Source organism: Solanum stenotomum, chromosome 5 (genome assembly GCF_019186545.1).
Source record: "Solanum stenotomum isolate F172 chromosome 5, ASM1918654v1, whole genome shotgun sequence".
In the NCBI taxonomy this organism is placed as follows: domain Eukaryota; kingdom Viridiplantae; phylum Streptophyta; class Magnoliopsida; order Solanales; family Solanaceae; genus Solanum; species Solanum stenotomum.
Window position 1 is genome coordinate 61,398,561 of NC_064286.1, and position 15,554 is coordinate 61,414,114.

Below are 15,554 nucleotides of genomic sequence, written 5' to 3' on the forward strand. Positions count from 1 at the left end.
CCCATCAATAAACGAAATGTTGAGATAATAATAGATTTTTTTTTTTGCATAATTGTAAAATTGCTTTCACAAGAGAGCAAAAAAGTGTAAACAAAAAATTGAAGAAGAACGTGAAAAAGACCACATAATAATATGATTATGATATTTGTATTTGCTAAATAAATATCTGAACCAAATAGGGAAAGATTTTAAAACAAATAAAATCAAAAGCTCTCTCCATTTCAATTTGTTTGTCTTACTTTACTCTTTAGTCAGTTTTAGAAACTCGTAGCTTTCTTTTTCAATAACTCTTTAATTCAATTTTTCACCTGACATGTTTAAAACCACAAGATTAATGAACATCTTGATACATTCTACAATTTTTTGGTTTATGACCACAACATTCAAAATCCTTCTTTACTTTTTTGAACTCCGTATCAAATTAAAATCAGACAAACAAATTGAAACCGAAGAAGTAAATATTACTATGTTAGTGTTGTCTGTCACTCAAACCATAATTAAGTCATTATACATTCTTACTTTGGAAGTTATTTTCACAGCTAACTTGTGTTCTTAATACTATGGTTTCTAAGATTTAAAATGGACAAATCTAATGCAAAATGTAGTTGTTAACAAAACCTGTGCATAACTGGAGAAACTAGGAAGACAATGGAATTATATTTCATTAAAAATAAGAACAAAAATGCAGATAAAAAATGGTGTTTCCAGCCAAAAAAAAATTCACTATAGTGATCTATATACATGTATAAATAGTACACCAAGTACATCAAAGATCAATATAAATACTTCCTAGAGATCGCGGCGATGTAAAAAATTGGCAAGGTTCCACTCTCTAAAAATCAAAAGGTGGTTACAAGACCTATACCAAGTTCCTCTGCAAGTTCATCCCATACAGGAAGGAGAGTCAGTAATACAAGGAATATAGCCACACCAAGAGCTGCTTTCCTCCAAGTTCCGACCTCTGTTGCATCGTTCAAGCATGGTTTCTCTGGTGACCTCTGTATGTCAAATGATCCACGATTTAAACTTCTAGACGACTATAACTCTTATACCCTGTAATAGGACGGAGATATAGCATTGTAATTTTATTACCTGGCATATAAGCACATATAATCCCCAAGGAAGTGACAGAGGTCCACCAAGCTGATAGACACAGAAACAGAAAGTTTTTGAGTGATCGATTGTATAATTTGCAACACCAAGCAAAAGGAGAAAGGACTGATATCTAAAAGGCCATAAGCAATTTGACCTCAATACGCGCATGCAATAAGTAAACATAGGTTCTAGGATTGACAACCTAATACTACCTCCGTTTCGATTTGTTTGTTTAAGAAAGTTGAAAAAGCCTTTTGAATCTTGTGTTCTTTAACTTAAGATATGTGAAATGTATCAAAAACGCTCTTTAATCTTGTGGTCTTATAAACATGTCATGTGGAAAGTTGGAGTTGTCAAAAAAGGAAAAAGACATTTTTTTTTTGAATGGACTAAAAAGGAAAGCCAAACAAATTGAAACGGAGAGAATACTATTACTACAAGTCTACAACATAACAGCACTTTTTTTTTTGGATAAATAGAGTAGAGACACTGGACAATGATTGGATATGTGAGAATGACAGGCATTTGATCTACATATGCATATCAAACTAAGAAAACATATTAGTTGGAAAACTTTAGAGCAATGTAAAGGTTTATAGTAAGCTCTATCCACAAAACAAATGACAAAAGAATGCTTACCACACCCAAGCCCAGGAGTGAGTATGTTGCCAACCCAAAACCAACCAGTGAACCTTTTCCGAAGGCTCCCTGTCAAAAACAAAACATGAAGTAGAGAGCTGTCATACTTTATCTGGGACAACCAATTATCTCTTAGCAAGGAAAGCTCTTCATTTTCCAAGAGGTCATAATTCTTTATAAAAAGGTCAGCAGAATGTTTAGTGAAACCAATTTCTCTTAGCATGCTAAAAAGTCTCAACAGTTCCTATGGCGCTAGGAGCTGCACGCCTGCACCTGTTTGAAATACTAGAATCACTTAGGACCCATACATCTATAAGTATTAACTTTTCAAGCTTTACACTGTTCAATCATCTAATACTATGTAAACAACAGTCTACTTCAAGGCGACTGGCTTGTCATTCATTTATATTTCATAGGATGTTGTTGACTATACTTTGAGATTAACTTTGATAGTCCCCAAGTTCACAAAAAGTCAAAAACTAATAGACAAAGTAAAGAATGCAAAGGTCACCTGCACAGCTCTCCCACCATCAAGACATCCAACTGGTAGCATATTAAAAGCTGATGTAGTCAAGCCACACCTGCAAAATGGAACTTAAGAGCAAGCATGCTGAAAATTACCCAACAAATTTACTTGCAACAACTCAAATTTACCAGCCAGCAATCACAAGGGGATGGATTGAAACCATTGCTCCATGCATTGCTCTGTGAAAATGAATGCATATTAGCTCAAATTTTAAATGCTAAAGATTCAAATAAGTGAAACAAAAAATATATTGCCAATTTGAAAAAAGCAAAAAGTTCACTGGCCTTCAAGCACGTAACTGTTAAGGTATTCTTTTGAAAACAACTATATTTATGTACTTTAAAGTGATTAGCTTACAGATATAGCGGTTTTGACAAAGGGAATTTTCATATTATAGTAGAACAATGATTCAAATATACATTCTGAAAATTATTTTCCAAGTATTTCATATTTTCACTCCCCATGGAGGGCTACACTTACCCATAACCAAGAGTGGCTCTGCTAATAAGCCCAAGAAGCAAAGAGCCCTGAAAAAGTGTGCTAGGAACCTGAATCAACTCTGCCGCAGCAGCAGGATTGGATGACAGTAACAGGCCAACTGCAAACATGGAAGAAGACAATGCAGCACCAGCAAAAGGACCCGCAAGAGAAATGTCAACCTTTGCTTTGCGATCAGGAAGAATGGATTTGAACTGCAGGAACCAGAGAAGATGATTAATGCATATGTTTTATGCTTGATAGAGTGATGATGGATCTGGCGGAATAGCAAGGTTTGATGAAGTAAATTAATCTAGCACAGATCCCTCCATGCTAGACTCCATATGACTTTAACAAAATATGTGATACTTAAGAAGGGAAAGCATGCCAGTGTATTACACATTGACATTGCTTGAAGTGTTACATTCACAACATCTCATTCAGCAAGGATAACATTTGATTCTCCTTCCACTTCTTTTTTTCTCTCCTCAATCACAGCCTACATTTAGAACTTTATTTTTTTTATAACTGTGGCGTCCGGCCAGCTTGCGTGCAGTCACACACCTCTACTTTATGGGATCCTTTATCACAAGCTTGAACTAAAATTTCCTAAAATGATAAAAGTCCTAGATAAAGTGAACACGAAATGGCTAAGGCAGAGGAAATTGGAGAACATTATTAACACTCCAAGAGATTAATGTCCATGCTCTATAGTATACTCAGCACCATCATCGAACTCCTCATGTTCTTTAAACTAGCTTGTTTGGAAGAGGCCTGAGGCTGCAGCCAGAAGAAATTCTATGCTAGTAGCATTTAAAAAAATATATATATGTATTGCTAGTACATATCACTACAGCAAGTGGGTAGAGAGGGGAACATCGTGTGCATTAATTTCAGAAGGAACCTACAAGATTAACAAAGATTGGGAGTGTGAAGATTTTTTGAACTTATTAGCTTGCTTCTATTGAGGGCCATAGCACAACAGAATCTCATGGGGAAGTTCTAGCAAAGGCAATATACACAGTTAAGGCTGGCTAGAAACATCTACACTCTCAAAATGGAAATGATTAAAGACTGGTCTTGGACATTTATTAGGAGGACTAGACTTCCCACCAAGGTGATCTGTTTTACCTGGACTGCTTTAAATGGGGTCTGCTTGACCCAAGTTAACCTTAACAGAAGGAGCTTTCAGTTGGTGTATAGATGCTACACGTGTCAGAGGAACCTGGAGTACATTGACCATCTACTCATACACAGCCCAGTTGCAGCAGAACTTTGGAACTTCTTCTCTATTTTTAGACTGGAGTTGGGTGCAGCCTCGGTCGATTAAAGATGCCTATGAAAGCTGGAGTTTTTGCAGAGTTGATGTAATGCCATCAAAAAGTTCTGGAGGATGATCCCAGCTACGATCTTTTGGTATTTATGGAATAAAAGAAATCGCAGATGTTTGATGGAATTTCAACTCCAACACACACTTGAAGGCTAACTGGTTTAGTCAACCCCTACAGCTGGAGTAACCTTAGCCTGTAAATTGCCCAATTAATTTTTGGATTTTGTTAGCTCCTTAAACTTAGTTAGTTACGTATGTACTGGAGCTAGTACTACCTTTTCTTTTGTACCTATCTGCATCTTCTTGCTGCATTCCAATGATATTTCTCTCTTACTTCATCAAAAAAAAAAACTCTACAACAATCCCCAGTACTCAATGCATTTTGCCATCAGGCCCTCCTCTGCAGAAATGAAATTCACCCCCCCCACCCTGCTACACCAAAAAAAAATGATTTCTGCTTTGAAGAATAGTTATTAAGAACTAGTGCATCTTTGACGACCAGGGAGAGTGTATCACGTAACACAGGGTTTAAGCTTTAACAATGAAAACGAGTCATGCAAAAGCACCACTTTTAATGCATGTCACCAGCATGTTCCATCTTTTAACGAGACCAGGTGAATGAGAATGTAATCATTCATGACTCTCCTGAAGCAAACAACACTTTGAGAACTATTCAGAATATTGGATCTATTTGCACAAATCTCTAAGAGAGTTCAAAATCCTCAGCTGCCAACTTTTCTGTTTCCAGCATTGACAAGTGATAAAAAAATATGCTAACCTGAGTTATTGCTCCAAAGCTTCCAAGAGTGATGTTTGGAATGAAGTAAGGAATGCTTAGTTTCACATTCCTTGGAAATGCAGCCAGAAAATGCCCGATTTCCTGCAATAAATTAACTATTGATGTGGAATTGGACAGGAGGAATAAGGTAAAAGTTGAGGTATTAAATCACTAGGATAGACTAACCCCCGTGTTATTTTCTCTTAACAGCAAATTTTATTTTTTGTACTAGCATTAAGATATCCTGGTAGAATTGCAATGACAAATGGGAAATGTAAAAGGGTAAACTTTTTCCACAAGCAAAAGATAATAGCATAGCTGCAACTTTTAGTTTTCATGCAGAGCTACAACTGTCTTCCATCAGCTTCTTCCTCATAATAGTTTGGTCTCCTCTTCCTTGTCAAAGCTTAGTTTTCATGCTTGTTGGCTGGTAGCTCCATGGTGGGTTAGCTCAAAAGCTAGTTTTGACTCTTTCATCGTCAAGAAATAAATGTGTGATTACCTGAGGCGCTGTTGACCTTCTTTCTTCCTTAGAAGAAGTATATACCTTAAGCCACATGTCATTTAGAGATACAAAAGCTTAGCTTTAGCTAATATATGCATACAATTGTCCCTTCTACATGTTCGAGCGCAATATTTTACAGTAACTTTCGACAATAACTGACGGTGTCTAATAAGTTATAGCTTCCTTCTGTTACTGAGAACTTAGAAGATACCTTGACCTTTCATTTATATGTTAACCACAGACAAATCCTACCTGGTTCTGTGACCTTACTTATAGTTTCAACACTACAATACAATTACTTTCATTTTCAGGTCCTGCATCTTTCAAAACAATGCCCTAGGTCAGCTGAATATGTGTTTAAATCAATTAAGGAATCTTCTAATTGGCAGGAGGAAAGGCAAAACTTATGAATATGTTTTTAAATTGATTAAGGAATCTTCTGATTGGCATGAGGAAATGCAAAAACTATGTACTTCACTAATCAGATGAAAAAATATAAGCCTGAAATGTGTTGACAGAAAAATGAGATCAATCCCTTCAAGGTTCAACTAACATAAAATCCCCGACTCTCCCTTCTTTCTCCTCAAATGCACCACCTCGATTTCCACAAATGCCGCATCTAAGATTTGTCTTTCTTTCACAAATTCATTCGGAGAAGAAGACACCGTCTCAGCCAGCACCTTTTTCAGTCTACTAGCAAGCACCTTAGACATGATCCTATAGATGCTTTCTACCAGACTAATAGGCCTGTAGACTCAGAACTTGTAGCCTCTTCCTTTTTTGGCACAAAGGTAATAAAAGAAGCATTCAATCTTATTTAAAGCTCCTTGAAAGGAAGTAATGCTAGTTGTTGCAGGAGAAGTGTTAGATAGCTAGTTTAGATTAAGTTAAATGCATACAGGTGTAGCATTACATGTAGTAGTGTCCCAAATCAGATGCATACACTGCAAAATGCGCCTATATAAGAACTTAGGAGTAAGATGGTTGATTCAGTGCATTCTCTCAATTTTTTAGACTAAGCACTTTTCATGATCAACATTGCATTTTGTGGTAAACTACCACAACTAAATCAGTAAAGTGCATATCCGTTGCTTCATCAGGTTGTTTTCTCTTATTCTTAGGAGTAATTATGAGTTCAGTTACCATAGGAGCAGAGCATACTTAGCATATCTATACAATAGATGTTTCTGTTGAGACTGTTCTTCAATTTTCAGCAGTAACCATATTTATAACTTAAAACATAAAGCTTCTGCTCTGAGGCAAAGAAATGTGTTTGTGGTATTTCTATTTAGTTTAATATTTCTCCACTATCCTATTTCAACACTAAACTTTTAAGTAAGAGAAATACTAAAACCATAACTAATTACTCTTTTCCGAATAAAATAATACTCAACCTAGCTGACATAATTAATGTTGCCAAAGAAGGATATCAAAAGCCTAGCTTAAACCATTCTATCATAAATCAAAGATAAAGCTGGGGACTTTTGAGAAATTTTTCATGTTCCTTTTGGCCTTGGCTTACTCTGTCAATAACAGAGAATCCCACACAATCAACTAAAAGGATAACAAAGAAATCTTACATGAAATAACTGGACACCCAACACACCATATGCCAGTGGTAAAGCAGAATCCACAAACGGTACCAAGAGCTGCATATCTGGTGGTTCAATTGCATTTGGGTCCGTAAAGTACTTAACTACCTCAGGAGGAAGGCGAGTTATCTGCTCAACATAAATTTAAGTCATCAAGTCAAATTTGACAAAAAGATTGACAATTTATGAGAAGAAGTAATGAAACAAAGTAAAAGGGAATTCCAAAGTCAAACCACGAGGATAATTAGCACACCTGAGACGCAATTCCTAGTTCCACAGAGGAACCAATCGTGAGAAGGAACAACAGAAAAGCAATAACATATTGCCAGAGAGATGTTGGACCTGGTTCAGAAACTTCTTTACGCAGCATACCAAAGCTGACTCTGGGCCCACCACGTGGGTCTGGCCCCTCTGAATTAGGTTCCTCCACCATGAATAGGTTGTACTTATCACCCATAACTTCTGATAACTGACTCTGAAGTTTGGCGAAAACATCCTCGCTCTTTCCTCTAAGATTCCCAAGGAAAAGAATGCCCTCTCCAAAATCTCCAAATGGTTCTTCTTTAGTCACCCAAAAAGTAGAGTAGCCAAATAACTTCTCCTTAATGATCTTCACATCACTGGGATCAACCTTTTCGGGTCCAAGAAGTTCCATCAACTTAAAAGAATCTACTTGGAAATTGTTATAAGTTGATCCAACAGTGGATATTGTTGGCTGCCAAGAAAGTAAACATATTCAGTACATCGGATTTTCTTCTTCATTTGTTTAATGATTCTTAATATCCTGCAGCTACTCTTTTTTTTTATCATTAGAGAAACACCTCTGGCAAGCTTGTTTTGACTCGACATAGATTACTTGACCATTTTCTGACTACAATGCAATAAAGGATAGCTATTTGACACTTTTCTTGCTATCTTAATGACCAGATAAGTTTCTTAAAATTCACATATGTCTCAGGCCACAACCTTTTTTTTATACTAGTCAAAATAACTTAACAGTTGAAACCAAACATTATATAAGGGTAAAGAACCTTTGGTATTGCAATCTCCAAAGTAACTAGTTGTAAGATTCCCAGTAGGCATTTGCTTTTAAGCATTCTATTCAAGATCAGATTTCAAATAATCAAGATTGCCTATGCATTCCAATGTTGCATAGTCTAAGAAGGGTTAGTTATTCAGAGTTCTACTAGGAGGTTGTTTCCAAAAACACACTGCAATTGTACCAGGAGGTTGTTTCCAAGAACACACTGCAACAGAACAACCTAACCACTTATTTCTCTCAAGGATAAGAAACAAAGGCAAACAGAAAATGGAAATTTCAAGCAAAATACTTGCATGTAACTTTCAATGTTCCCTTCCATTCATTGCCGTAAAATGTTTCCTATCTGGATAAGCAAGTCAGTAGCCACTAGCCAGGATAAGAGGCATTGAATACGTAGCTGGCAGAATCAGTTCTCCTACTCTAGAAGCCTATGACATGGTCCAACAACCAGCAGCATGAAGAACAACATCAATATACTAATATCAATTATCAGTTAAATACACATTCTTTCTTATTTTCCCCCAAAGTTTCCTCCTTTCATCGGCACCGAACTCTAAATAAGTAGCAAGAAACTTGAAAATTTCAGAAAATAACAACTACACATCAAAAACCAATCTATTTGGGTTGGGGTGTGCTATATGAATCCTTTATATCCATTTCTGCTCTATTTCAATGTGCTTCATTTAAATACTCAGTTAAGCAAATTAGAGAGTTGCTTGTCTTTGTTTCACTTCCTTGAACTTGCTACTAATGCACAACGTGCCCTTGCTCATTTAGTTATCAATTTATCAACTTTTAAAAGATTTGCACTTGTCCCAACACTAACATAACATCTCTAAACAAACTTAAAACCAACTCTATGCTAGGTTTGGCATAGATTTTGAAAATTTATCTTTAAATATCTGTTTGGCCATGAATTTTGATATTTTCAAGTTCCCAAAATCTAGCTCTGGCCAGTTTTTTTGGAATTTTTTAGACTTCCACTCTCAAAGCTTCAAACTTTGTCCAAGCAAAATGCACGTCCAAACACAACTTCGACTTCCAAATATCACAACTTCAAAACTCAATTTTTTAAGTTTCATTTCAACTTCAAAATCAATAGCCAAAAGGAGCTACTCCCTCTTGTTCAAACGTTTCAATAAGAATATGTTTTTCCTTTTTTACAACTCTTTAATTTCAACTTTCCACCACCACGTACATTTCATGTATATTTAATTTAACATCACGAAATTCAAAAGTCTTCTTCAATTTCTCAAAGCAAAAACAAAATACAAACTCACCCTGGATGAAATTGACACCGAAGAATCCTCCGAATCACTTGCATCACCACCTCCGTTTCTTTCTTCCGCCGTCTCTTCAGTTACAGTAGATAAATTAGAAGAATCCTTTTCCAGCTTCCCATCATTACTACTTCCATTATCATTACTACTACTTCCACCACCACCACCACCACTACTACTACAACTAATAATCAATCTACCGAAACTCCGTTTCGACATTCTCTTCATTTGGGTTCTCCGACTGAAATTACAACCAATCGGAGGATTCATACGAAACCGTAAGTTCATTGTACTGAAACTACAACTCGTTAACGTTCCCATTGTTGAATTTATTGGTGCTTTTTTCCTTCTAATTGGAATTTGGGAAATTGTGTTTATGGAGAAGACGAAGTTCAGAGGGGCTGTTTGGCTGATTTTGAGGTTTGAGTGTAAGCATATAACAAAAGAATATCTTCTTGATATAGTTTTGTTTTTATTATTTTAAAATATGAAAAAGTACAATGTGGCCCTAGAAGTTTAAGGTTTCTCTTTTGGGTCCATCTTTTTAGGGACAATTAAGCAAAATATCCATTCTCTCTGTCAGTTTGTTTGGTATTGACTTGACATAGAATTAAGAAAATAAAAAACACGTTTGAATCATGTGGTCTTACATTAAGATATGTTGAATAAGTTTTTTTACGTAAGTGGGATCGGCGATCCCAATGACTCAAGAAATAGGGCATTTTAGCACTGTTGAAGTGATTACGTAAGTGGAGTCAACGGTTCCAATAACTCACGAAATAGGACATTTTGGCTCTGTTGAAGTGATTGACGGAAATGCCCTTGAGACGAGAAAGTCCTTGGTCTAGGTTAGGCTCTTATTATTGAATGGTCTTTAAAATCATCTGAAGTTGAAATTAAAAAATTGTTAAAAAGGAGAAAAAAGGAAAGAGCCCTTATTTAGACAAACTAAAAAAAAAAAGTACAAACAAATTGCAACAGAAGAGTAGTTAACCATCATACCATAAGGAGTGCTCTTTTCTGTGGTTTGTGTACACTTTTGTCTCTATTTCGTGTATGTCTTTAATTTTTGCCCCTCTAGGATAAGTCATAACGAATAACTTTTTTCGTGGAGCACAAGTTTATATTTCATACAATAATATTTCACAAGTTATTCTCAAACATGACTTCAATTTCTAAAGAATTTATGTCCAAAAGACATGAATTCAATCGCTAAAGGACAAAGATTAAAAACCAATTCATTTGAAAGGCAAAACGTGCCGTTTTATGTTTCTGACCCATTACAATGCCCAGGATAGGAAAGTTAGAAAATTTTCAATATCAGATTTGCAAACACAGCAGTAAGACAACAAGTGATGAGAAGCAACACTTCTTTTAGAAGAGCTTTACAATATAACATGAACCACAGGCAAATATTTCAGATTTTTTACACAAGCAAATGCTCTTAATTACAGGCTTATATGTATCTCAAAGACGCTATTCAACGTCGAGCCCATATCTAGATAAAAGCTGTGGAAGGTTATCCAGAAACAAGGTGAAGACGGCACCTATCAAGAACATTAGAACAAATACAAGCAATATCTTTCCGATGTAAACGGGGCTTAGAGCAGCTTGTGAATTTCTCTTTGCAGAATGTGAGTTGTCCGAAACCTGCAAAATATGGAAGACAGAGAATCAGAAACTGTGTGTTTTTTCTTCTCATACAGGATTCCTGATCAATCACTTTGGGTCTTTAGCTCAAACTCGTGGAGTGGAACGCACCCTGGGACAAGAGGAAAGTGGAAACAACACGAAACAATAAGGAAATGGTGGTCACAAGACTATTTCTTATACTCAGGAGATTCAATATTATTCACGGTTTTTGAACAAAGCTAATATCTGATTATTTCATCACACCTCCACCAGAGTGTTATTCTTCTTCTTGTAACCACCGCATACCTTTGTCCTCCCCCTACCTCTTCAATCAAATAAAAAGAGGAGATGTCATCATTCATGAGCATGAATAAAGTTCCTTTTACTGACATTGTTTAAAAGAATTAGGCCAATTGCTTTTATCAATACTGTATTAGAAAAATCTTTATAAAAATTTCTCATAAGTCTTGCACACTTCGAGAATAAGATATGAGTTGTAGAAAAAAGTTTGTACATATTGCTTTCGTACCCTAATGTATACCATCTCACTAATAAGCATTAACCGACGTGGTGTCTCTATTTCCTAAAAACAATTCTCAGCATGTCATTTCTCGTTATCTAGTACCTGATTGGTGGAGACAGATTTAAGAAAGCAAAAGCATAGAAAGATTCAAATGTGAGTTATATGAGAAAGTCTATAACTTGGCATAAATGCTCATTTACATACAATTTTGACATATGTAAACTGAAAAATGGTGTAAAAGCCAAAATATTTTTTTTTTATGACAAGGGAAACCCGCAGCCGCTATCCTTTGGGTGCGCACAGGGTAAAACCCCCGCTCCTATTCAATAGTTCGCAAACCACATAGGAGAAGTAACCCGCACTAGGCAAGCCCGGCAAAAGCCAAAATATTTAATAAAAGAGAACTATGAAATATCCAAGAAATCATCTGAGGAACATTCAAATACTTAAAAGTTCTCCAGTGAATGAAGCAATAACGATTTTTTGATCAAGTTGAAGCAAATAACAAGTCTGAAATAATATCCAAACACATGAGATGCAAAGGGCTATTTCAACGCCTTTTATTTACATCTGCATTTGACCGAGTGTTCCAATTTGCAGCTTGTAAAGCAAGGAAATGCAAATTTAGACACCCTGAATGACAATAGCTACCTGAAAAATTATAATGCAGACTTCAAAATGAACAAAATGAAAGATATCCTTATTGAACGTCCAGGTTTCCTTTATTAATCATTTTGAAAATAGTGTTGACTTCATTTGTGGAGAAGCTTTTAGAGTCACAGCTGAAAATACACGATCAAAATTCCTTTACACAATTTTTCATGCAACTTACTCATGTTTAACTTCCAAAACACGTTAAGCACAGATATTCAGATTGGGACATACAAAGAACAATATTCATGTAGGAGGATAAATATGATGATTAGTGTGATTACAATCATACCGGAGGAATATATTCTGGTCTTGCTGCTGCGTAGTCATCAGGCATCCCTCTTGAAAAACCTTCTGCAAGAGAATTACCAAAAAATCTTACTATAGACAGTTTCCTAGTTCTAAGTAATTCAGGTACCAAAAACAATTAAATATCATAATAGCTTACTTGTTGTCTCAGTGACTGGCTGCAATTTCCATCCTTTGCCATAATTCACAAGAATTGAATTGGGGCCAAAAATCACAGGCACTTCCCCATCTTTAACAGCTTCAACGTAAGTTGCAGGTTGGTTTGCCAAGATAGAATCAACGCTACTGCTATTGATAAATTTCAGTGCAAATTTTGCCTCTGTTCCAGCAGCAAATCGCCAAGTCTTGCCGGTGCTTCTGGAAATCACTTCCACAAACTACAATGCAGAAATTATAAGATCAAATTCAATTTCTGATGGCAAAAGTACCCAACTTTTTTTTTATAAGTATAACAATTCCTTAATTCCATTATGCTAAATGATCCAATGGACACTAATCAACTGTATCAAAACATGTAAGTAAGAAGAATCAAAGCTAATATCACTTCCATAAACTTCAAGGTAGCAATTAGCCGATTACAAGAATATCCAATTTCACAGTGAAAATGAACAATCAAACAATCAATCAACATATTAATATGATAGTTTCATAAAGAATCAAGGGATAATATCACTTTCAACCTCAAAATAGATATTAGAAAATAAACTGTTCTTGTCAAAACAAGAAAAAGAAAACAACTTTAATTACTAATTATAATAATACCCAAATTGGTACACGTCAATTCCATTTCGCTGGATTGAAAGAGCCATCAATCACTATGATCTCTTTCTTAGAAAAGATATTGCGTAAATTCTTCCTTTTTTGAACCCATGCTTTCCGTTGGTCAACAACCAACTAAATCTATACTTCTTCACTACTCGTACAGGGAAGGTGGAAGAAATTCAGTCTCCCTTTTTTTGGGGGGAGCAGAGCAGTCAAAGAATGAAATTTCACAGTGAACTGAATAATCAAACAGCCCATAACGAGCTATATCAAAAACCTGAATCTCATAGCATTCAACATTCATGCAGTGTCCAAGGAAGGGCTCGACCCAAGGGGCAGTGGCGGAGCTACCTTATAGTCAGGGGTTCATCCAAACCCTCTTCGGTAGAAAATTATATTATTTATACATGGTTAAAATAAATTTTTAGGTATATATATATAGTAGATGTCGAACCCCCTTCGGCTACTTTGTGTTTATTTCTTCAGATTTTGAATCCCCTTATTAAAAATCCTGGCTCCGCCACTGCGGCAAGGGGGTTTGATATAAGCAGTCTACCCTAACGTAAGCATCAATGACTAATTCCATCTCTCTAACCCATATCATATAGGTCACACATAAACAACTTTACCATTGTTCCCCTTTGTAATTTTATAAGAATCAAAGAATATAAAATCATTTCCAAAAAAGCAATCAGCAAAAATGAACTACTCTAGTAGGAAATAGAGCAAACAATTCTAATAACTGATTACAAAAGCACTCAATTTCATTTTAAACAAATTGAACAAATAGTCCATAAGAGCAAAAGGTCAGTCCGATGCATAAAGCATCCTGCATTAAAAGGTCCATAGAAGGACCATGATCTACACGGTCTATCATAATGCAAGTATTAGTGACTGTTTCGCTCGGTCCATAGAAGGACCATGATCTACACAGTCTATCATAATGCAAGTATTAGTGACTGTTTCCACGGCTGGAACACGACCGATTTAGTCAACAATTAACAGAAATCAAAAAAACGAATTACAGAAGATCAATAGAAGATAGAGGACTTACAGATTGAGATTGTTCAGTGGATTGATTGACTTCTGCTTCATCTTTCTGCTCTGCCATTAGCTGAATTTTTTAGGAGAATGAACAGAAAGAGAAGCCATCAACAGTCAATTTGGTGCTTCAAAACGAACAAATATAACGGGTCGGGTTAGGCCATATAAAGTATATGGGCTACGATTTGGATCCCCAAGTGAAAAAATAAAAAAAAGGGAAAATTGTGCATAATGGCAAACTATTAATTCAAATTAAATGGTATAATCACACTTTGATTTAATTGTGTCCTGTAGCAAACTGTTTGTCAGCGCCTCTCTCCCTCAAACTCTCGCTCGCCACTATCCTCTCTCGCTCATTCCCTCTGTGCTCGCCTCTCGTTTTATACAACAGAAGTGTATAAATTGTGTTTCTGTTTGTATAAAGTGAGAGAAAATTGTATATAACTGTTTGCCAGCGCCTCTCTCCCTCAAACTCTCGCTCGCCACTCTCCTCTCTCGCTCACTCCCTCTGTGCTCGCCTCTCTCGCTTTATACAACAAAAGTGTATAAATTGCGTTTCTGTTTGTATAAAGCGAGAGAAAATTGTATATACACATGCAAATACATATATATTCGTCCTATACACTTATAATTATACAATAAAAATATTCCCCTGCCTAGTTCTCTTTTGCCTTTCTCTCTTTCTCGTTTTATACAACAGAATTATATAAATTGCGTTTCTGTTTGTATAAAGCGCGAAAAAATTGTATATACACATGCAAATACATATATATTCGTCCTATACACTTACAATTATACAATAACAATATTCCTCTGCCCAGTTTTATGTTTGTATAATGTATAATTTATGTTTGTATAAAGCGAAAGAGAGCGATTTTTGATATACAAATACTTTTGTCAACGATTTACACAAACGAGAGGCTAACAACAATTTATACAAATGGCCTGCCAGCGAAATTATACAATTCTGAAGAGGAGCCAACGAATTATACAATTGCTTCTTTTTGTATATATGTATAGTGAAATAGACAACTTTCAATTGTATATGTATAGCGAATTATACATATATATGTTTGCTATGGAGCGCAATTATGCAAGCTTTGCTATAACATACAAATATGATTTTTTTGTTTGCTATATGTGAAAGTTGCTCTAAAAAAAAATTGGGCCCAAGTTCAGCTCATACAAAAATCCAATAAACATATAAAAGGGGTCATTCACACTTTTAAGTTTTACCCTATTTGTGCTAGTCTTTAATTTTTGTTCCTTCGAGGTATTTAATTTTTTCGTAGGGCATAAATTTACATTTTCACGTCATAACATCCATAAGTTAAATGTCCCTCTATGCATATTTGCTTTTCTTGATTCA

General features: G+C 35.6%; 2 protein-coding genes across 2 annotated transcripts; both read right to left on the reverse strand.

The window, feature by feature from the left end:
* Positions 1-629: 629 nt before the first annotated feature.
* LOC125864966 (probable zinc metalloprotease EGY1, chloroplastic) lies at positions 630-9,689 on the reverse strand. Its single transcript, XM_049545115.1, has 10 exons — positions 9,265-9,689; positions 7,196-7,657; positions 6,931-7,071; positions 4,846-4,947; positions 2,741-2,952; positions 2,389-2,439; positions 2,246-2,315; positions 1,735-1,803; positions 1,093-1,143; positions 630-998 (listed from the first exon to the last, which is right to left on the reverse strand). Exons 1-10 carry the CDS (start codon positions 9,583-9,585, stop codon positions 840-842), a joined length of 1,638 nt encoding a protein of 545 aa, XP_049401072.1. The 5' UTR covers positions 9,586-9,689; the 3' UTR covers positions 630-839.
* Positions 9,690-10,620: 931 nt separating this feature from the next.
* On the reverse strand, positions 10,621-14,324 carry LOC125866136 (uncharacterized). The gene is made up of 4 exons (XM_049546437.1): positions 14,196-14,324; positions 12,519-12,756; positions 12,363-12,424; positions 10,621-10,914 (listed from the first exon to the last, which is right to left on the reverse strand). Exons 1-4 carry the CDS (start codon positions 14,250-14,252, stop codon positions 10,741-10,743), a joined length of 531 nt encoding a protein of 176 aa, XP_049402394.1. The 5' UTR covers positions 14,253-14,324; the 3' UTR covers positions 10,621-10,740.
* Between the last annotated feature and the right edge of the window lie 1,230 nt (positions 14,325-15,554).